At 41.1% G+C, this 24240-nt stretch overlaps 1 protein-coding gene across 6 annotated transcripts in view; it reads right to left on the bottom strand.

The window, feature by feature from the left end:
- Nucleotides 1-24240, bottom strand: part of GUCY2C (guanylate cyclase 2C) — a 101118-nt gene that overhangs the window by 30197 nt on the left and 46681 nt on the right. For all 6 annotated transcript variants that reach the window (XR_011256141.1, XM_069585636.1, XM_069585637.1 and 3 more), the window contains 7 exons: nucleotides 22529-22625; nucleotides 19275-19392; nucleotides 17135-17270; nucleotides 12768-12853; nucleotides 11311-11422; nucleotides 3887-3968; nucleotides 2738-2843 (listed from right to left, as the gene is read on the bottom strand). Coding sequence is in view for 5 of the 6 variants with exons in the window: in XM_069585636.1 (XP_069441737.1) it covers nucleotides 2738-2843; nucleotides 3887-3968; nucleotides 11311-11422; nucleotides 12768-12853; nucleotides 17135-17270; nucleotides 19275-19392; nucleotides 22529-22625 (737 nt within the window). In the remaining variant the exon portion in view is untranslated. The remainder of the gene's footprint in view (nucleotides 1-2737; nucleotides 2844-3886; nucleotides 3969-11310; nucleotides 11423-12767; nucleotides 12854-17134; nucleotides 17271-19274; nucleotides 19393-22528; nucleotides 22626-24240) is intronic.

The following is a 24240-nucleotide window of genomic DNA, read 5'->3' as shown; positions in this document are numbered from 1 at the left end:
TGCCCTCCCCTCGAACTTTGCTGACATCTCTCCCTCTGGCTGCCTTGGTTTGCTGACCCTCTCCATTCTAGCCTCGGATACGCTCTTCATCCTCTCGCCCCTGAGTCTTGCTTCCTTACCCAGAGCTTGAACCATTGCCTGTCCAGTCACGTGGCATTTTCCCCTCTCACTGACTCTGGTCGATCCCTGTGGGTCTTCTTCTGGTCCTGTCTGATTCTCAGCAGGGGAAAACCTCTTCTTACAGCTAATCCCTGGTCACCTGCTCCCCAGCTGGTCTGTAACTCGGCATAACAGTGACTCCCCATGCTCTGAATCACTTCTAACCTTCCTCCTCATGGCAATTTGTCCCAAAGACCTCCTCCTTAACCAGGTGAGCGGCTAATGATGAATTAACTCATAAAAATTCTGTCATTTACAAGTGGTAGATGAGTTATACTTTTAGGAGTATTTACATTTTAACAAAACACACAGCAACACGATGTTTTAGGCTTAACTCAAAAGAACAAAGTGTAGTACAGGGTTCTGAGGCGGTGGGGGAGGCTTGTGAGGGGTGGAGCTGTGGTGGGACCTGGGCAGAAGTGGGTGGGAGCGCAAACTGGAGTCACACCAGAGACGGGGCCCGCTCTCTCCCTCTAGAGGTCTCCTCCTCCCTTCCTAGGGTACTGCCACTAAGTCATTCAGGTCGATGCATTCTCTCTTTGAAAATCCAATGATCTTACAATCGTTTACAATTACAGTCATAGGTTTTGATGAGAATCAAATGGAAAGATGCCATGTGAAATGTAAATGACTGTAAGATTATTGGATTTTCAAAAAGACTATTCATTGATTTCTTCCTGACACATGCCAGAGATAGATTGATCTTTTCTTAATTTAAAAAATTTTTAAAAATCATTTATTTTTTTGGTCACACTGCAAAGCATGGGGGAATCTTAGTTTCCTGACCAGGACCCAAACCTGTGCCCACTGCAGTGGAAGTGTGGACTCCCAGCCGCTGGACTGCTGGGGAAGTTCCTGGTCTTTGTCAATAGCATTTTTATTTCTGTGGCTCAGGATGTAGTAGGAGTGTTACTTTGGTGCATGGACCATTTCTGGAGGAAAGGGAGGCCTAGTCCTCGCTCAGCCATGAGGGGATCTGAGCCACTAGAGTGCCGTGTGCAGGACTTGGGGTGGGATGCCCAGAGAGGTGGTGGAAAGGCTCTAAACACAAATCTGACTCATGTGGCAATTTCATTTTTGCTGATTCTAAGGAGGGAGATGTCTCAAGTCACACTGCCCTTTCGGCTTGGCCCTATTCCGAGGGACCCCGCTCATTCCTTCATGTGGAGGTTCTGGGACTCCACCTCCCCCTAGTTTGCTTTGGTATAAAACCTCTGGGATTTCCCTGGTGGTCCGGTAGTTGAGAATCTGCCCTGCCAATGCAGGGAACAGGGGTTTGATGCCTGGTCTGGGAGGATCTCACACGCCATGGAGCGACTAAGCCTGGGTGCCCCAACTGCTGAGCCTGTGCCTGAGAGCCTGTGCTCGGGAACAAGAGAAGCCACCGCAGCGAGAAGCCGGAGCACCGCAACTAGAAGGTAGCCCTCGCTTGCGGCAATGAATCACGGGCATCATTGCCTGCGAGCAGCAACGAAGACCCAGGGCGGTCAAAAATAAATTAAAATCCGATAAAAACCCAAAAAACCTCTGACAGTTAAGTGTTAGTGTCACACTTCCACAGGGTGGGTTCAGATTGTGGCCCGTTCTTGAAATTCTAGCCCCGTTGCCTCAAAGAGCTCAGAAACAATGAAACAGGTCCAGGCATCGGGCACATGAGAAATGCTCAGAAGAGCTGGCAGGTTACATCTGCAGGAACCTGACTCACTAGTGTGTGTGACCCGGACCCGCTGCTCGACTCTTTGTCCTTCATTTTCCTCATCAGCAAAGTTAGGATGATAAAGTTCATCTCCTGAGGTCCTGGTGAGGAGGAGATAAGGCCACACGGGTCCCGAATTAACCGCGGCCCATGGGAGGCAGTATTGCTGGTGGCTGCTGAGCCTTTCTGGCTGAGCGCAAAAGTGTGGGCAAAGGATTCTTTCTTCAGCAGTGAGAAAGTAAGTCCCATGTCCTGAGTGTGAGAGAGTAGTTCCCCCAGGTTTAGGGGAACTCAGATGCCCTACCCATTCCTACATCCCTTGCATGACAAATCCTCCCTCTCTGCACTCCTCTTCTGGATCACATGCAAAAAATGAGTAACACACTATACCACTGCTGCTGCTGCTGCTAAGTCGCTTCAGTCGTGTCCAACTCTGTGTGACCCCATAGACGGCAGCCCACCAGGCTCCCCCGTCCCTGGGATTCTCCAGGCAAGATTACTGGAGTGTGTTGCCATTGCCTTCTCCAATGCATGAAAGTGAAAAGTGAAAGTGAAGTCGCTCAGTCGTGCCCGACTCTTCGCAACCCCATGGACTGCAGCCCACCAGGCTCCTCCATCCATGGGATTTTCCAGGCAAGAGTACTGGAGTGGGGTGCCATTGTCTTCTCCGTACCACAGCCTCCACCAAAGTGTTCACTGGATCAAGTAGCACCATGAACAATCAAGGGAAAGGCAGGAAGCTGAGAATTCTAACATCTAGGTCTTGGGTTCTGAAACAAATGAGCCTGCCTGGCACGTTCCGTACCATGGACCAAAGTCTCCTCAGATCCCTGGGGAGCTGCGCGAGCCCACACATTCTTCCCCAGGTCAGGGACACCTTACCTTTAGGCTAACGTGGTTTGTCTCGTTGGACTCCAGAGGAAAGATGTCTTCAGGAGGAATGTGGGACCACTTCTTCTGACGAAGCGCGTGTTCTCTCTTGTATTTTCTGTGAAAGGAACACAACCAGCCCACAGGCTTTTATTATGCTCTTTCATTATGCCATTCCATTTCTGACCATTAGTTGACATCTAGAGCTCTGATTAGGGGGGCTTCCCCGATGGCCCAGCAGATAAAGAATCTGCCTGCAATGCAGGAAATATGGGAGACTCAGGTTTGATTCCTGGGTTGGGAAGACAAATCTTCCCCTGTAAGAGAACATGCAACCTACTCCAGTATTCTCGCCTGGAAAGTCCCACGGCCAGAGGAGCCTGGTGGACTACAGTCCACGGAGTTGCAGAAAGATTCAGTCAGGACTTAACAACAAAGCCTCTTCAGCCTGAAAGTATGTAATACTTAATCAAATGCTTAACAACAACAACAATATTTAAATACTTAACAAAGACAACAATACCTAACTAAACAACAAAGCCTCTTCAGCCTGAGAGGATGTAATAGAGCAGCTTTGAAATTTCCCATAATGTATTAATAAAAGAGCAGAAATAGCTATTTCCACCTACAGAATGCCAATTCTATGGTCACTATACAGACTTTATTTCAATTCCCCACAACAGTTCAGATGAGGATACTGAAGCCAAGTAACATGTTTAAGTTGCTAATAACACAGTTAAGATCACACAACTGGTTAATCTCAGAGATTTGAGATTATGAGATTTGAGTTCATGTGTCTCAGGAAGACTCCCTGGAGGAGGGCATGGCAACCCACTCCAGTATGCCTGCCTGGAGAAACCCACGGACAGAGGAGCCTGGTGGCTACAGTCCATAGGGACTGAAAGAGTCAGACACGACTGAAGCAACTTAGCACACACACATGCACGTCTCTGATGGCAAGCTCTAACTCATCCACTCGGTAGTATTCTGCCCTAGATATACTTTCTGATGCAGAATGCCTTTATAATCTTAGCTCTGTCCAGAGACCTTCCTGTGAATGTATACTATCAACAGGCATCAGATGCCTGAATGTATACTATCAACAGGCATCACCCACCCCTCCACCTGAGAGATGAGCACCGCAGGTTAGCCGGCAGGTACCTGAGCACCAGGAGAGCAATGAGAAGCAGCAGGACCACCGTTCCCGCGAGCGTGAAGACAGCAATCATCAGGATTTGAGGGCCTGTGGCAGAAAAGACCGTGAAAACTATACTAGGAAGGACCCCTGAAAAGAGAACAAATGCATGTCACAAGATTCTAGTTGTATATGGTAATTTCAGCAAGCGGAAAAGGAGAGATCTTTTAAGATATCTGTTTCTTAGAGAAAAGCAAATGTCATATGTTAACACTTGTATTTGTAATCTAAAAAAAAAAAAATGATACACGGACTTCCCTAGTGACTCAGTGGTGAAATGGAAGACTTCACCTTCCAATATAGGGGTTGTGGGTTTGATCCCTGGTCGGAGAGCTAAGATTCCATATGCCTCGTGGCCAAAAAACCAAAACACAGAACTGAAGTAATACCTTAAAAAATTCAGTAAAGACTTTAAAAATGGTCCACATCAAAATGATCTTGAGAAAAAAAATTTTTAAATGATACAAATGAACTTATTTACAAAATAGAAACAGACTCACAGACCTAGAAAGCAAACTTACAGTTATCAAAGGGGAAAGGTGGGAGGGAGGATAAATGAGAATGAACATATACACAATACTATATATAAAACAGACAATCAACAAGGACCTACTGTATAACACAGGGAACTCTACTCAATATTCTGTAATAACCTACATGGGTGAAGAATCTGAAGAAGAATGGATATACGTATATGTGAACTGAACCATCTTACTGTACACCCGAAACTAACACAATACTGCAAGTCAGCTATATTCCAGCATAAAATAAAAATTAAATTTAGGGGTGGGTTGGGATAGGGGGTGAGAAGCAGGTTCAAGAGGGACGGGACATATGTATACTTATGGCTGATTCACTTTGTTGTGTGGCAGAAACCAATACAGCATTGTGAAGAGATTATCCTCCAATTAAAAATGAAAAATTTTGAAGAGTAGGAAATACTTCAAAAGTAGGAAGTCAAGACATATCTGGAGTAACAGGCAAATTTGGCCTTGGAGTACAAAATGAAGAAAGTCAAAGGCTAACAGAGTTTTGCCAAGAGAATGCACTGGTCACAGCAAACACCCTCTTCCAACAACACAAGAGAAGACTCTACACATGGACATCACCAGATGGTCAACACCGAAATCAGGCTGATTATATTCTTTGCAGCCAAAGATGAAGCAGCTCTATATAGTCAGCAAAAACAAGACCAGGAGTGGACTGTGGCTCTCAGGTCAGGAACTCCTTATTGCCAAATTCAGACTTAAAGAAAGTAGGGAAAATCACTAGACCATTCAGCTACGCAAGCTGCGCAGTTAATCACTCAGTTGTGTCTGACTCTTGCGACCCCGTAGAAGGTATCCTGCCAGGCTCCTCTGTCCATGGGATTCTCCAGGCAAGAATACTGGAGTGGGTTGCCATTTCCTTCTCCAGGGGATCTTCCCAACCCAAGGATCGAACCCAGGTCCCTTGCATTGCAGTCAGACTCTTTACCAACTGAGCTATGAGGGAAGCCCCCATTCTGGTATGAACTAAATCAAATCCCTTACAATCACACACTGGAAGTGACAAATAGATTCAAGGGATTAGGTCTGATAGAGTGCCTGAAGAACTGTGGATGGAGGTTTGTGACACTGTACAGGAGGCAGGGATCAAGACCATCCCCAAGAAAAAGAAATGCAAAAAACCAAAATGGTTGCCTGAGGAGCTCTTACAAATAGCTAAGAAAAGAAGAGAAGCTAAAGGTAAAAGAGAAAAGGAAAGATATACCCGTTTGAATGCAGAGTTGCAAAGAATAGCAAGGAGAGATAAGAAAACCTTCTTCAACGATCAACGTAAATAGAGGAAAACAATAGAATGGGAAAGACTAGAGATCTCTTCAAGAAAATCAGAGATATCAAGGGAACATTTTATGCAAAGATGGGCTCAATAAAGGACAGAAATGGTATGGACCTAACAGAAGCAGAAGATATTAAGAAGAGGTGGCAAGAATACACAGAAGAACTGTACAAAAAAGATCTTCATGACCCAGATAACCATGATGGTGTGATCACTCACCTCGAGCCAGACATCCTGGAATGTGAAGTCAAGTGGGCCTTAGGAAGCATCACCATGAAAAAAGCTAGTGGAGGTGATGGAATTCCAGTTGAGCTATTTCAAATCCTAAAAGATGATGCTGTGAAAGTGCTGCACTCAATATGACAGCAAATTTGGAAAACTCAGCAGTGGTCACAGGACTGGAAAAGGTCAGTGTTCATTCCAATTCCAAAGAAAGGTAATGCTCAAACTATTGCACAATTGGACTCATCTCACATGCTAGCAAAGTGATGCTCAAAATTCTCCAAGCCAGGCTTCAACAGTACATGAACTTTCAGGTGTTCAAGTTGGATTTAGAAAAGGCAGAGGAACTGGAGATCACATTGCCAACTTCTGCTGAATCATCAAAAAAGCAAGAGAGTTCCAGAAAAATATCTACTTCTGCTTTATTGACTATGCCAAAGCCTTGACTATGTGGATCACAACAAACTGTGGAAAATTCTGAAAGAGATGGGAATACCAGACCACCTGACCTGCCTCCTGAGAAATCTGTATGTATGTCAAGAAGCAACAATTAGAACTGGACATGGAACAACAGACTGGTTCCACATTGGGAAAGGAGTAGGTCAAGGCCGTATATTGTCACCCTGCTTATTTAACTTATATGCAGAGTACATATGTGAAATGCCAGGCTGAATGAAGTACAAGCTGGAATCAAGATTGAATGGAGAAGTATCAATAACCTCAGAAATGCAGATGACACCACCCTTACGGCAGAAAGTGAAGAAGAACTAAAGAGCCTCTTGATGAAAGTGAAAGAGGAGAGTGGAAAAACTGGCTTAAAACTCAACATTCAGAAAACTAAGATCATGGCATCCGGTCCCATCACTTCCTGGCAAACAGATGGGGAAACAATGGAAACAGTGGCTGACTTTATTTTCTTGGGCTCCAAAATCGCTGCAGATGGTGATTGCAGCCATAAAATTAAAAGATGCTTGCTCCTTGGAACAAAAGCTATGACCAACCTAACAGCATATTAAAAAGCAGAGACATTACTTTGCAACAAATGTCCATCTAGTCAAAGCTTTGGTTTTTCCAATAGTCATGCATGGATATAAGAGTTGGACTATAAAGAAAGCTGAGCTCCAAAGAATTGATGTTTCTGAACTGTGGTGTTAGAAAAGACTCTTGAGAGTCCCTTGGACTGCAAGGAGATCCAACCAGTCCATACTAAAGGAAATCAGTCCTGACTATTCATTGGAAGGACTGATGCTAAAGCTGAAACTCCAATAATTTGGCCACTTGATGTGAAGAACTAACTCACTTGAAAAGACCCTGATGCTGGGAAAGACTAAAGGTGGGAGGAGAAGGGGACAACAGAGGGTGAGAAGGTTGGATGGCATCACTGACTTGATGGACATGAGTTTGAGTAAGCTCTGGGAGTTGGTCATGGACAGGGAAGCCTGACATGCTGCAATCCATGGGGTCACAGAGTCAGACACAACTGAGCGACTGAACTGAACTGACTGAAAAATGAAAATTAATTTAAAAAATTAAATTTAGAAAAGATATCCTTCTTTTTTAATCTCTTCATTGGTAATAGAGATGCTGCATTTTTGTTCTCTGAAGAAAATTGTTTGGAATGTGCCTCCAAAGTGGTATTATTTTAGTTACCCTTATAGTATATACATCTTTTTTCTTATGGAAGCGCTTCACTGGTGGCTCAGATGGTAAAGAATCTTCCTGCAATGCAGGAGACCAGGGTTTGATCAGGGTCAGGAAGAATTACTGGCGATGGGAATGGCAACCCACTCTAGTACTCTTGCCTGGAGAATGCCATGGACAGAGGAGCCTGGTGGGCTACAGTCCATGGGGTTGCAAAGAGTTGGAACCGCTGAGCGACTGACACTTTCTTATGGGAATCATCGAATGTTAGATCCAGAACAGACTCTGGATGGGAAGACTATCTGATGTCTTTGAAACTGATATCCCTAAGGAGGATTCATAAAGAAGAAACTGACAACTGGTTTTCCATTCAGAGAAAAATCAGAGGTAAAGTAGGTCAGTGTGGAATGCACAGTAAATGATAGTGTTGCCCACTGGTCCTTTCCACGCTCAACCAGGTCATCGAGCAAAGTCAATGGGAAGTGTAAGGAATTTGACTTTTCGGTATGTAGGTGAAGCTGTACAGACGGAGGAGTTTGAGAGATTCACAAAAGAGTAAGTAAATTTAGGAAAATGTGGATTCAACCCAACGAAGCATTGAAGCTGAGTTCTGCATGGGCAGAGGACTAGACTGAGAAGGACAACAATAATGAAACTGTACAAGAAGGTCATTGTTCACACATGCCTCACAGGCTGCCTCTTGAATCCTCTAACTTCCTATTCTATTCAGAAGGTAGAGGGTTCAAGAAGAAGAAATGGGATGGACTCCAAGCAACAGATAGTGTATAAGAAGCTAGAGGATAATAGCAATATGGTGAAGAAGACAGGTATTTTTCTTACAGCAAAAATATGAGAGATAGTCAAATTTTAAGGATAAATGTTCAAGGAAGGTGTTGTCTAAAAATAAAACTGTAAAATATTTTGAGAATATGGCATTTAAAAAATCCATGAGAGACATTGGAGCTATACAGAGAAATGTTATTCTGACACGCTATTGGGCCTTATAAAAATAATAATACTGAAAATATTTAATGATTTTCAATTTAAAGAATCAACCTACAGGTAAATGACAGAAGTCTTCTTATGGTTAGCAAATAAATATTATCAGCCCTGACAAATAAAAGAAAACTACAGGAGAATTTAGGAGGTAAGAAGGAGGGAGAAGGAAGCATAGAGACATGAACATCTTCATCTTACACCTGCGGGAAGCAAGAAGCTTTATACATGTTTGACAGAACTCCAGGCTTATGCATATTAATTAAAATTACAAATGTAAAATTATAAACACTAAATGTATTGACAAAAAGAACTATATTGAGATGAGCTTAGAGAAAAGTATGCCTAATGAAAATGAACCAAATTTTAACTTATCAATACAAGAAATAGATAACATCTATATCTCATAAATCAAGAAATACATGCATATAATTTAGAAATATGCAAAAAATTAAGCAGAACGGACAAGACCAAGGATGCACAGAGGCGGGACTAGGTACCCTCACTTTCTGTTATGAATATTTCTATTCTCAGATTTTAAAATCATGTGCATGAATTTTTCTACGACAAAAATAAAATGAAAAAAATCATTTAGTGTTTACACCTTTTCTTTTTTTGCATCTTTGGACATAAATATTCGTTCAACTTTAAACTTTTTTCTCTAAAAATTGATTCAGTTCAGTTCAGTCGCTCAGTCGTGTCTGACTCTTTGCGAACCTATGAATCACAGCACGCCAGGCTTCCCTGTCCATCACCAATTCCTGGAGTTCACTTAAACTCACGTCCATCGAGTCAGTGATGCCATCCAGCCATCTTATCCTCAGTCGCCCCCTTCTCCTCCTGCCCCCAATCCCTCCCAACATTAGAGTCTTTTCCAATGAGTCAACTCTTCGCATCAGGTGGCCAAAGTACTGGAGTTTCAGCTTTGGCATCAGTCCTTCCAAAGAAATCCCACGGCTGATCTCCTTCAGAATGGACTGGTTGGATCTCCTTGCAGTCCAAGGGACTCTTAAGAGTCTTCTCCAACACCACACTTCTAAGCATCAATTCTTCGGTGCTCAGCTTTCTTCACAGTCCAACTCTCACATCATACATGACCACAGGAAAAACCATAGCCTTGACTAGACAGATCTTTGTTAGTAAAGTAATGTCTCTCTTTTGAATATGCTATCTAGGTTGGTCCCAACTTTTCTTCCAAGGAGTAAGCGTCTTTTAATTTCATGGCTGCAGTCATCATCTGCAGTGATTTTGGAGCCCCCCAAAATAAAGTCTGACACTATTTCCACTGTTTCCCCATCTATTTCCCATGAAGTGATGGGACCAGATGCCATGATCTTCGTTTTCTGAATGTTGAGCTTTAAGCCAACTTTTTCACTTTCCACTTTCACTTTCATCAAGAGGCTTTTTAGTTTCTCTTCAGTTTCTACCATAAGGGTGGTGTCATCTGCATATCTGAGGTTATTGATATTTCTCCCGGTAATCTTGATTCCAGCTTGTGTTTCTTCCAGTCCAGCATGTCTCATGATGTTCTCTGCATATAAGTTAAATAAGCAGGGTGACAATATTCAGCCTTGACGAACTCCTTTTCCTATTTGGAACCAGTCTGTTGTTCCATGTCCAGTTCTAACTGTTCTAACCTGCATATAGGTTTCTCAAGAGGCAGGTCAGGTTGTCTGGCATTCCCATCTCTTTCAGAATTTTCCACAGTTTATTGTGATCCACACAGTCAAAGGCTTTGGCATAGTCAATAAAGCAGAAATAGATATTTTTCTGCAACTCTCTGGCTTTTTCCATGATCCAGCGGATGTTGGCAATTTGATCTCTGGTTCCTCTGTCTTTTCTAAAACCAGCTTGAACATCTGGAAGTTCATGGTTCACATATTGCTGAAGCCTGGCTTGGAGAATTTTGAGCATTACTTGACTAGCGTGTGAGATGAGTGCAATTGTGCAGTAGTTTGAGCATTCTTTGGCATTGCCTTTCTTTGGGACTGGAATGAAAACCGATCTTTTCCAGTCCTGTAGTGATGTGGAATTGCTTACTATTCACTGCGGAAAGCCTTGGCCAAGCCAGCCGAGGGCAGAGCATCCTGAGACCTTGCTGCTCAGGAGACACTTGGCTGGCCTGTCTAGTGACAGTCAGTGTTATACACAGTTGTAGTTCAAGTTGCACGGATGAAGGTCTGGCTGTATCAGGGCTTTCATGCCATGATGGGACCTCAGCTCAGGTAGGTAGGTAACCATTGTTATGACCCAAGCATGTGTGCTCTAAGGCAAAAAGGGAGAATTTAGAGGTCAAGCTCACTGCCCACCCCTCAGCCTGATGACATCAAGTATTCCTTGCTTGAAACACACTGAATACATTCCTTGAGTTTCCTGTAGTAAAATGTAAATGGAATGAGCCTATTGTCTCTGTGTTCATTCTGCCAATTGCCAAACCTAGTTTTCTATAGGAAAAGTTATGTCAAAGGGTGGATAGAACACATATTAAAGATAGGTATAGCTAAATTAGAATGGGATATTTTCAGTGTTTTATCAGAACTGTAGTATCATTCATTGGGCAGAGAAGTAAAGTCCATATTTACAAATCTGGCACATCTTATTCAGACAATAAGTAAAACGAAACAAAACCACAAGCTAATTGCATAAACCATAGAATGTACTCTCCTCCAAAACAACTTCAGGGAAAGGAAATTCATGAAGGATCTCTTACCCCGGCCTGGAATATCATTAGGAAGTTTGTGGTTCTTCCAGATGAATGTGGGGCTCTTATCCACAGGGCTAGTCTGGTTCACACGGGTGTCATAGGTCAGAAGAACCTTGTACTGTGTCAGGGCATGAAAGAGAAGATGGGTGAACAGAAAAAGACACTTTAGAATGACTTCTGATGAGGCTCACCATCCTTCCCAATGACATTTGAATTTTTTAAAATTATTTTTTATTGGAGCATAGTTGCTTTACAATGCCGTGTTAGCTTCTACTCTACAGCACAGTGAATCTGCCATATATATTTCTCAGTGAAGCAAGGCAAATGATACACAGCGGGGAACTAGTTAGGATCTACTTGGTGCTCATCATGAACACTATTAGGCCGAATAGTTTTCTGTTTTTAATGACCATACATTATGCCTGCCCAATAAATATTCTCTGCATCTTTAGAGAATTCAAGTCTTTCATTTTACAAATATGAAAACAGAGGCAAGAAAAATTAAATGGCTAGCTCTAAGTCACATGACAAGGGAGGCACAATATTAAATATTTCCACAATATTAAACTGCTATTAAAAATGATGGCTTGAGAAAATACATCATAGTTAAAATTCATTATCTATACTTATACACGTCAAGGGGCTGCTAGAGAATTCTACATTCCTTAAGTTCTATCAATTACATGATTTTTGAATCTCTTCTATCTCTATGCTCTAATGCGCTTTCTTATAAAAAGTTTCTTTTTGAAGCAATGTGCCAATAGAAATATTAATATATCCTTAAATTACTGCTGCATATATTGAGTCAGTTTTGTAAGAGACTCCTCCAAAATAATCATCCTTCTAAAATTCACCACCACTCCCTCAAAACATGCTGGACCAAAGTTTTACATTCTCAAAACTATACTCCTAACTTGACAGCAGAATATAAGCTAATATTACATAGTAATATAATAATATGTATTATATTCACACACAATACTATACCATGTGTATATATAGTATGTGAATATAAAGCATAACATTACAGGGCTATTTTTATGTGCCTGAGGGATCAAACAATTCATGATGTTCATGAGATTGCAGAGGGAGAGAACAGGGAATGTTTCATTGAAATTTTTAGTTTTGGAAATGAATAAACAATTCTTAAAAAAAAAAAAAAAACAATGACCAAAAAAGAAAACCTGTCATTTTCTCATTGGTATCCCATCAATAGTCTGGTCTTCATATCAGTGTTTTCTGGGTGGGTATATTTTATACAGTGAATAGAGTGGATATTCTGAATAAGAAGTTCTATGGAGAAAATGTCTAAGGAATATGGCCCCAAGAGGGGCATAACTGTAAATCTGAAATTAACTTGTGGATTCTAAACATAACTTCTCCTAGTCCTTCTCTATGACTTGCCTTTCAGGATAACCGTCCTCACCCAGTCACCTAATCCCAAGTTCTTGATAAGAACATACTTTGCTGGTGTCCACAGAGGTGTACAGAAGATACATGGTATTGTCAATATCCCCACAGGCATCCAGAGTCACAGGACCCACATGCCCTAGGGCAAAATCAGAAACAATTAGAGACCATCAGTGACTTCCTGACTGAAAGACCAGTTACATCCTGACACAGGGCCTAAAGCAGATTCAGATTGCTCTATTTTACTGAAAAATGGTTGACCTTAATGATGTAATAGAAGGCATTGGTTCTTGGCCCTGAGATCGCTGAAGGATATTTCTACAAGAGACACTATTGAGAGAGAAGGAAAACTCTCTTTCACTGCATGTAGGATGATGACACTAAATGTAATTAGCCAGGAGATTTCTCCTGATGAATTGAGACAAATTTTTGCTGAGAGTATTAACTAGTGGCACAGTGTGTTTAAGACTTCCCTGGTGGCTCAGACAGTAAAGCGTCTGTCTACAATGCAGGAGACCTGGGTTCAATCCCTGGGTCGGGAAGATCCCCTGGAGAAGGAAATGGCAATCCACTCCAGTACTATTGCCTGGAAAATCCCATGGACAGAGGAGCCTGGTAGGCTACAGTCCATGGGGGTCGCAAAGAGTCAGACAAGACTGAGTGACTTCACTTTCACAGTGTGTTTAAGTCATTGCATAACCTAAAGTAGATTGCCAAAAGGTCAAAATCCCTTCACTATCACTTATTAGCTGAACACGCTGAGAAAATTAACTTCTTGGAGCCTCAGTTTTCTCATCTATGAAATTTTAGCCACATAGCATGAGTCTATGAAACGGCTGGCTAGGTTAAAAAAAATTACCAAGTATCAACAATTTCACATGGTTCAAAATAAGAGCTAGTATTGTTTACTGTATCAGGCTCAGTACTAAGTGCCTTATATGCACTTATCATTTTAATCCTCCTGGAACACCATGACACACAAACTGTTATTATCTCCATTTTACTGATGAGAAATCTGAGGTCAGAGATATTATTTAATTGTTCCAGGTTATAGGTACAGCTAGCAGGTGGCTAAGTACCACTTCTGATCACAGAGGTGCAAGTAAAAAGGTGGGGGCCACTGTCTGCATCTTCTCCCCCTCCGTCAATTGCTGATATGACTTTCCCCCACTGCCAATGTGACTTTCTAGGAATGTAAAGGGTTGGTGCTTCCTTTGTTTCTCTCTTTTCCCCCTTGAGAGCCAGGCTTTGAAGACTACAACATTCAAGCAACTTCATGTATGGGGGAAACTAGAAAGTGACTACACATGCCGAGGGGAAGGCAGAGACTCAGAAAACCTGAGAAGACCTCAAGTTTCCATCTCAGGCTGATCCTTAGCAGAGATGGCCTGCAACAATAAAAACAAAAAGCAAAAGCAAGTAACAGCAAACCCTGAGAAGGAGAAAATTCACCATGCCCCAGATGATTTTCAGGATTACCACATTATTAGATTTTAATGTCCAGTTTTCAACCAAAATTATAAGTCATATGAAGAAACAGGAAAATATGATTTATTCAATAGAAAAAAAAAATAAACCAGTGGAAGCCATCCATGAGAAAGCGATGGTGGGTCTACTAGACAAAGGCTTTAAAACAACTACCTTAAAGATGCTCAAAGACCTAAAGACATGGGTAAAGTCAAGGCAGTGATGTATGAACAAAATGGAAATATTAGCAAAAAGATAGAAATCATAAAAAAAATTCTGGAACTGAAAAGCATAGAGGCTAAAACAAAAAATTCAAAGGCATATTTGAGCAGGCAGAATAATTAGTGAACTTGAAGATGAAAAAGAAAGTGAAAGTGCTAGTCACTCGGTTGTGTCTGACTCTTTATGACCCCATGGACTATAGCCCAACAGGCTCCTCTGTCCATGGAATTCTCCAGGTTAAAATACTGGAATGAGTAGCCAGTCCTTTCTCCAGGGATCTTCCCAACCCAGTGACTGAATCTGGGTCTCCCTTATTATGGGCAGTTGCTTTGCTGTCTGAGCCCCAGGAAGCTGAAACTAGAAGAAAAGACAATGGAAATCACCAAAACTGAGGAAAATAAATTAAAAAGATTGCAGAAAAGTGGACAGACCTTAAAGGACCTGCAGAATACCACTAAGCAGACCAACGCATGCATTGTGGAAGCCCCAGAGGGAGAAGAGAAAGAGAGAGAATATTTGAAGACACAGTGGCTGAAAATGTCCCAAATCTGATGAAAGATATGAATATAAACATCCAAGAAGCTCAACAAATGCCAAGTAGAATGAATTTAAAGACATCCATGCCAAGACACATTATAATCAAATCGTCCACAGCCAAAGACATAGAATTTTGAAAGCAGCAGGGAGAGAAGTAATTGATCACATATAAGAGATATTCAATAAGATTACAAAGCAGATTTCTCACTATATACTCTGAAGGTTAGAAGGCAGTGGGCTGATATATTCAAAATGCTAAAAGAAAAAAATATCAACTAAGGATCTGTTATTCAACAAAGCTGTCTTTCAAAAGTGAGCGTAGAGTAAGATATTCTGAAATAAATAAAAGCTGAGAGATTTTTACCAACCAATCTTCCCTGCAAGAAATTCTCAAGGGAGTCTAGGAGGTTAAAATGAAAGAACACTAGACAGTAGCTTGAAGCCATACGAAGAAATAAACATTTCAGTAAAGGTAAATAAGCAAGCAATTACAAAAACTAGCATTATTATAAAAACAATGTGTTATTCCACTTTTTCTTTTCTACATTACTTAAGAAGTGAATTTAGTAAACAAATTAATCTGAAACTTGTATTACTGTAACTTTGATTTGTAACTCCACCTTTTGTTTTTGACAATTTAGGAGACTAATGCTTAAAAAATAATTAGTTTACTATTTGGACACAAAGTATAAGGATATAGTTCTGCAATACCAATGTCTGAAAGGGATGGAAATGGAGCTGTTAAAGGAGCAGAGTTTTGTATTTATTGAGGTTAAGCCAGTATAAATTCAAATTAGAGGGTTATAATTTTAGGATCTAATCCCCATGGTAACCACAAAGAAAACAGCTAAAGAATACACATGAAAAAAATTTAAACATTTCAGTGTAAAGAAATAAATACAACAGAAGACAGTAATGGATAAAATGGGGATGAAAAAGCTATGCAGTATATAAAAAACAAATAGCAAAATAACAGAATAAATCTCTCTTTATCAGCAAGGAGATCCAACCAGTCCATCCTAAAGGAAATCAGTCCTGAATATTCACTGAAAGGACTGATACTGAAGCTGAAACTCCAATACTTTGGCCACCTGATGCGAAGAGCTGACTCATTGGAAAAGATCCTGACGCTGGGAAAGATTGAAGGTGGGAGGAGAAGGGGACGACAGAAGATGAGATGGTTGGAAGCCATCACCCACTCAATGGACATGAGCTTGAGTAAATTCTGGTAGTTGGTGATGGACAGAGAGGCCTGGTGTGCTGCAGTCCATGGGGTCACAAAGAATCAGACTGAGTCACTGAACTAAACTGATCAGTAATTACTTCAAATGTAAATGGATTAAATTCTCCAATCAAAGATAGAAATTGGAAAATTAAATTAAAAAGTGATCCAACTATTTGATGTCTATAGAGATTCACTTTTGATCCCAAGACACAAATAGTTTGAAAGCAAAAGGATGGGAAAGGATATTCCGTGCAAGTATTAACCAAGAGAGCAGAGGTGGATATACTGACATCAGATAAAACTGATCAGACTTTAAATCAAAAAAGTTTATAAGAAACAAAGACTTTAATTATATTAATAAAACACTCAATAGGGCAAAAATATATAAATAAGTATAAACATTTAGGTACCTAATAACAGACCAACAAAATAGATGAAGCAAAAATTGGCACAAAATAAACTATTCTACAATAGTGTGCCAGTAGAGAATCTGCCTGTCAATGCAAGAGATGCAAGAGGCCCAGGTTTGATTCCCGGGTCGGGAAGAGCCCTCAGAGTAGGAAATGGCAACCCACTCCAGTATTCTTGCCTAGAAAATTCCATGGACAGAGGAACCTGGTGGGCTACAGTCCATGGGAGAGCAGAGTTAGACACAACTGACCACACATGCACTCTTTTATACAACAATCGTTGGAGATTTTAACACTCCACTTTCTCCAATGAACAGAATAACAAGATAGCAAATATGTAAAAAAATAGAGGACTTGAACGTAACAAGAAACCAACTAGACGTAACAGACAAATATAGAACATTCTACCCAACAACTGAACTTTTGCACATTTGTTGCCTCCAGTTAAGTTAAAGGTATTTAACTGTTGACCCATCTATTGCCACACCCTCTCTTTACTGTCCACAGGGAGTGCATCTGGAGAAACTGTAAGTGTAGTTTGCTCTTAGGCACCTGGTACCTTCAAAAGTGATGTTCCTGAAAGCATGAGCAAATTTAGAGGTGGTAACATCTTCCCCATTTTCAAGAAATATCTTCAGCATATGTCCAAAAAGCAAGACTCCATCCAGATAGGCAGCAGCAAAATCATTTTTTGCCTAAATTAGAAAGGAAAAATCCTAAAATGAGTTCAAAGAAAAAAAACCAAGATTCTGGTCTTGAACCTGGAAAAAACATTGTTGGGGTCAAGCAGGGTAACTTGAAAGGTAAAAGAATATTAATGGAATTGCGGGGATGGGATTAAAGGAAATTTTGGAAAAACTTTCCTTGGACCAGGGCTCTTTCTCACCCCCACATCACAATTCTGTCTTCCCTTGGGATCAATTAACTATGAACACTGCCTTTAGGGAAAGAACTAAAAGTGGCTGTGCTTCCTCCTTCCCATGATGAAATATTTTATTTCAACCAGGAAGAACAACATACAGCATTTTCAGTTCTCATAAGGTTTTATACAGAAATAATATTTTCATTTAAAAATAAAAGAGAACATCAACAAAAACAACCCCACTGCCCTTGAGTAGTGTGATGCGATAGGAAGAGTTTTGATTGGATGATACCACTGTATTTGCTTTGGAGAGAGTCCTGGTTGGGTGTTAAGGGCAGACACAAATGTCTGCCCTGGCGAACATAAGAAGGGGTCCACTTTCTCCAGTGAATAGAATAACAAGATAGAAAATATGTAAATTTTCTCTGCCTCTGTGACAGTTGTGTGGTGGTCTTTACAGGGCTGGATTGAAAGCTCAGTGCCCCTGAGACGGAATGAGCTCAGTCAGCTCAGACAGTTTGGCCCACCCACCTGTAAAGAATCAGACTTTTGCCTGAGCCTAGAAGCTGTGCAAGTGAAATCTGAATATGACACCCAGAAGTATATTTGCTAAAAAACATGAAAAGGGAAAAATGAAAACATTTCTCATTGGCTTCAGTGTCTTTTGCTGAAATCATCTTTTCATGAGATGAAAAGCATCAGTTAAGACCCAGCCCCTGAAAGGGTTAGAGCCCCAAATTTTAGCAGGTTGCAAAACAGAGGGCTTAGAACTGCCAGTCTAGGCAAAATGGTGATTCTCTCAAAGGTCCCCAACTTTCCTTGCTGCTCTTTGGGTCTCGTCATCCTAAAGTTGTTTGGGGGCTTCAGGCCTGACCGCCCCTTACCCCTTCCCTTCTCCAAACCTGCTCTCAACCGTGTGTGAGGCCAGAAAACATCCAGTGACTTTAGCTGGGTTAAGGTGCAGTGACCATCAAAATCCAATGCGGTATTAGAGTGGGATTTTGCATTTAATCAAGACATTAATGATTTAATGTCCAATTGGAGGCTCTTCTTCTGGGACAAATGTTAAACCAGGTGGGATGCTGGAATAAAAGGAATAAACCAGGCCTCTCCTGTACAAATTCGGAAGATAATCAACCTAATGAAAATAAAGGACTGTGTCTTAACCTGGGAATATGTATCTTTAGAGGAACTCTCATACCAGGGCCAGGGATGTAAGGAGCTTCATCTATTCTACATTGTCTAATATGTAACTCCCCTACGTTAGCAGGGCTTCTTCTGATCATCCTGCAACGTCGCTTCTGTTTGGATGTTATAGCAGCCTGCAGTGTGGTGCTGGACTGCAGCCTAGCACAGTGACATAGAGAACGAGCTTGATTTTTTGCAAATTTATTAATTTATTTTCGGCTGTGCTGGGTCTTCATTGCTGCATGTGGGCTTTCTCTAGTTCTGACACGCGGGAGCTACTCTCTGCTGGCTGTGTGTGGGCTTTCCACTGTGGTGGCTTCTGAGCACGGGCTCTAGAATTGCCGGCTCAGTAGCTGTGGTGCACCTGCTTAGCTTCCCCCATGGCATGTGGAGTTATCCTGGAGCAGGGGCTGAACCTGTGTCTCCTGCACTGGTGGCCAGATTCTTAACCACTGGACCACCAGGGAAGTCCTGGAGTTTTAATAGCAAGAATCCTGCTATTACACATAATTGGCTCAGTTAACTTTTGCTGAGTAAACTGGAACCAGTGGGGGGAAAATTTGCTCATTTTAGAATCTGGGTCCTAAATGGAAGAATGGTATCTTACCCTTGCCAGAAGAATAAGAGTATATATGTCTATGCAGTTTACCAGTGATAAATTATTGGAGGAGGAACTATTTGAGATGGAGTTTTCCGGAGGCAGGGTCAGAACAAGAACATTTTTCATGTAGTCAGGGGCTGTGACATTGTCCATGAAGTACTCGTCACTGGAATAAAAAGCACAAGTTTCTCATGAAAATCAGACTGCTGCAAAAAATGGAAATGGAACTCCTACCGATTCGTACATCAGCTTTGAGATAGTTTAAAACACTTTTTTTCCCCTCTGCAAAACTTTCTACTTTCCCCAGATAAGTTTATTTTTTTCTAAACCTGCTACCTTGAATAGCAGAACTTAGATGCTGTGGTTAACAAACACAAATGGACACGGAAGATCAGAATACAGATACTTGTTTTTTAATAAAGTTTATATGAATTTTAATATTTTTAAAATAAATATTTTGATAGGTTATTCTGAAATTAAAATAAACATGAAGGATCTAGGATATACTAACAGAGGTCCATTTGTTTCTCTAGCAATTCACTGCAAATAATTCTTTAAAAAGAAAGATTTTTGGGGAGCCCTGGATATGTAAGCTTGTTTTCAAGGTTTAATGACTCTTGGCTGATACCTGGAAACTTTCTTTTCCTTAAGTGCTCATAATGCTTTAGAGATTTAGGGATAGGATAGAGAGAAAGATTATGAGTTCTGTTTACTCTCCAGATGGTGAAACATAAACATGGAAAAAAATGAAGCATTTTCTCTAACACTGTATACTTCTTAACATTAGCTAACTGGTCCTTGTATTCTCAATTCCTGGGCTTACCAGTTGGCACTAGTGGTAAAGAAGCCACTTGCCAATGCAGGAGACATAAGAGATGTGCTCTTGCAATGTGGGAGACCTGGGTTTGATTCCTGGGTTGTGAAGATCTGCTGAAGAAGGGAAAGGCTACCCACTCCAGTATTCTGGCCTGGAGAATTCCATGGACTGTATAATCCATGGGGTTGCAAAGAGTTGGACACAACTGAGCGACTTTCACCTTCACTTTCGCTGTTTGGGTCTGGAAGATCCCCTGGAGATCTGGCAACCCACTCCAGTATTCTTGCCTGGAGAATCTCATGAACAGAGGAGCCTGGCAGGCTCCAGTCTATGGGGTCATAAAGAGTTGGACACGACTGAAGCAATGTAGCAGTACACATCCTCAATTCCTAGACACATTTGGCAGATTGAGGACCCTTGATACTACATCTATTTATTTTTAAGATATTTATTTATTTGGCTGCGTTTGGATCTTAGTTGAAGCATGATGGATCCTCCTTGCATCACATGGGATCTCTTGCTGTGAAGCACTGGTTTAGCTGGTCTGAGGTATGTGGGATCTTAGTTCCCAGATCAGAGATCGAACTCATCTCCTCGGTATTTCAAGGTGGATTCTTAACCACTGGACCACCAGGGAAGTACTTGCTAATCATTTTAATGTTTTAATCTGCAAATAATATAACACACTTGAACTGCTGTTAGCCAGGATGACCATCATTTAATATTCAAACAGCAGATGAATATATCTATGTGCTGAGGACTGTGTTGAAGAGTTTGTTTATATTACCATACCTCATCCTAAAAGACCCTTATAGATATTTTTATTCTCACTTAATAAATGAGAAGACTTAATCTCAAGATGCTAAGTAATACCCAGGAGGCAAATGAACTGAAAGTGTCAGAATTATAATTTGAAATCCCAAGTTATGTCTAGTTTCAAATGAATCTCATGATCTTCCCGAAACACAGCCCGGTGTCCTTAGGGAATAGTGATAAAAGGAGGCCAACACTTTGGCAGTAGATGAGGAGTTTCTAAAAATAAAATTACACCAAACTGGTTCCACTGCAGTCACTGAAAGTGGCTATCAATGTGGTTGCAGGAATCAAGTGTTGATAATTCTGCCCTCTTTCTTGTACTCTGCAGCTAATAAGGCTCAGCTGACTATATTATCTTCAGAAACTAGATATGCCTGCAGTTCCCATGCTTCATTTTTCTCAACAGTGGGACAAGTACATTCAAGGTGTCTGAAATGACTAATCAGATATGATACACTGCGGTAACAGCTTCTGCTCTGAATACAGACAGCAAATGATCAATGATCCAGGCAGATAAGTGAAGTCATATGATTCAGCTGATGGAGCAAGAGACACAAGATGTACCAGCAACACCTGTTTAAAGCTTAATCTGACTCAGATATTACCTTGGCTTTTTTTTTTTATGGGTTCTCCATTAAACTGTAACTACATTAGAAGATGAGTAGTAAAAAAGCGGGGATGTGATAAAAGATGGTTTCTGTTCTCCAGAATTTTCTCCCCTTAGTGCCAGTGAAGTGCAGGGGGAAATTACCACCCAGTGACTACACTGCAGAGGGCAAAGAATAATCATGTCAATCAAATTCACTTAACGGGAACTTTCCTCTTACCAAAGGTGGCTGAAGGAAAATAATCTGGGACCAAAGGCCACTAGTAATCAAAGGTGCAGATACAGCTCATGTTCTCAGAAATATGACTGGGATATTAACTGATTTATTACTGCCTGGGAAAAAGACCTTATGATCAGGCTGGAGACCAGGATCTTTGTTGAATGGGCATGTGGGTTGAATGTTTTTTTTCTTTTTAAATAAAACTTTTGTATTTATTCACTTATTTTTTAGTTTTTAAAATTTTATATTGGAGCATAGTTGATAATAATGTTGCATTAGTTTCAGGTGTATAGCAAAGGGTTTCAGTTATAGATATACATGTATCTGTGCTCAGTCCTATTAGACTCTTTTGTGATCCCAAGACTGCAGCCCACCAGGCTCCTCTGTCCATGGAATTTTTTCAGACAAGAATACTGGAGTGGGCTGCCATTTCCTCCTCCAGGGGATCTTCTCGACCCAGGGATTGAAACAGTCTCCTGTGTCTCCTGCCTTGGCAGGTGGATTCTTTACCACTGCACCACCTGGGAAGCCCATACATGTATCTATTCTTCTTCAAATTCTTTTCCCATGTAGGTTGTTACATAATATTGAGCAGTTTCCTGTACCACACAGTAGAAACCTTTCATATGGTCCTTAGACATGATAGTGATATCAAAGGTATACATCTCTGCTAACTATAATGAATTAAATAAGAATGCTAAAGAAGAAATTAAACCCTGGTTACAATATTATCTTTATACTGAATCCCATTTAAGGCTATGACAAACATGAGAAAAGAGAATATCTTTTGGAAATCCTTATTTTCTTTCTGAAAGGAGAGTTCTTCCAAATATTATACCTACTTGAATAAATCCACGAGAATAATGACGATGTCTTCAGCCACTGCCCGGTCACCCCTGAGGTTGCGGATGGTTTCCGGTCTACCACACATAACGATCACTGCAGGAGAGAGAGCAAGACGGAGAGAAAAATATACAATAATCTGTTCCCAAGCAAGAAGGGAACCACATGATTGAATCTGAACCCAGTAAGTCTATGCATCATTCATGTTTTAAGATTAACACCAATTTCTCAAATTTATTCCCCCTCCACATTCTTTTTTTAACAGAGTCAGAGTAGAGCTGCATGGGATCTTAAAAAGGATCATCTAGCTCAGGCTTCTTTGTGGTCCAGTGGTGAAGAATCTGTCTGCCAACTCAGGGGACACAGGTTTGATCCCTGCTCTGGGAAGATCCCACATGCTGCAAGGCAACTAAGCCAGAGTGCTACAACCCCTGAGCCAGTGCCCCAGAGGCTGCGAGGCACACTACTGAAGACTAAGTGCCTACAGCCCGCGCTCTGCAACAAAAGGAATCACCGCAATGAGAAGCCTGTGCACGGCAACGAGGGAGTAGCTCCTGCTTGCCCCAACTAGAGAAAGCCCATGGACAGCAGTGAAGACCCAAGACAGCCAAACAACAAAATAAACAAATACTAATACATACAGCTTTAAGAAAGAATCATCTAGTCCATTTCCTTAATTTTACTGATTTAAGGAAACTATAGCCAAGGTGCCAATGAGATAAAAAAACTGGTAGATGACAGAAACAGCTCTGCTAAGTATTTGCATCGGTTTAGTGCTTACTCCATTACATAAGGCTGGAGTAGTTACAGAAACTATTTTCATTAATAAATGAAATGCACTACCCACATGTAGGGTTTCCCTAGTGGCTCAGAGGTTAAAGCGTCTGCCTCCAATGCGGGAGACCTGGGTTTGATCCCTGGGTCGGGAAGACCCCCTGGAGAAGGGGCAACCCAGTCTAGTATTCTTGCCTGGAGAATCCCATGGATGGAGGAGCCTGGTGAGCTACAGTCCATGGGATCGCAAAGAGTCAGACACGACTGAGCGACTTCACTTTCACCCACATGTAAAGTTGTTGCAAAATATATAACTTAATGTGAGCATTAATAAAATCTTCCTAAGCACCTTTCCTTGGGTTTTGCTTGCAGCCTCTTAACTCAGAACTCAGTGACAGGGTTCCAATCTGACTCTCTAAGCTCTCCAATGCATTGTAACCAGATTTCCTAAATGCATGGCTTGATAAGTAAGATGAGGGAGCTGGGAGACGCTTCATTAGATCTTTTCCTACACTGTGTTGTCCAGTTGAATTGAAAACATTTTAGGGACAGGAATCATTTTATATTTCTTTTTTCCCATATCTCGTTCAATGTTTTGCAAATGGTAGGTTCTTAATATGGCAAATGCTTGATAATGAAAAGCAAGTGATGTTTTGAGGGATACCAGGAAATCCTGCCAAGCAAGAACCTTTGCTGGTAGAAAATTTGGCAGTTGATTCCTGATATATCCTTATTTGTAAAAAGAGTCCTTAATACATAAGTATTCTGATATATTCTTATTTGTAAAAAGATTTCTGTGGAGGGTGAAATAAATCACTGAATTACTTGGTGAGAATGATTTTATACCATTCACTTTTCATACTTGGTCTATAAATGAAAGATCACTGAGCAGGTGAAATAAAGAGAGAATAAAGCCAAGTGGAACAGTCTTGGCTTA

The sequence above is a fragment of the Ovis canadensis genome, chromosome 3 (assembly GCF_042477335.2).
Source record: "Ovis canadensis isolate MfBH-ARS-UI-01 breed Bighorn chromosome 3, ARS-UI_OviCan_v2, whole genome shotgun sequence".
Lineage (NCBI taxonomy): Eukaryota > Metazoa > Chordata > Mammalia > Artiodactyla > Bovidae > Ovis > Ovis canadensis.
Note: the sequence above shows the minus strand (reverse complement) of the source record. Positions and strands in the feature narration are given on the sequence as shown.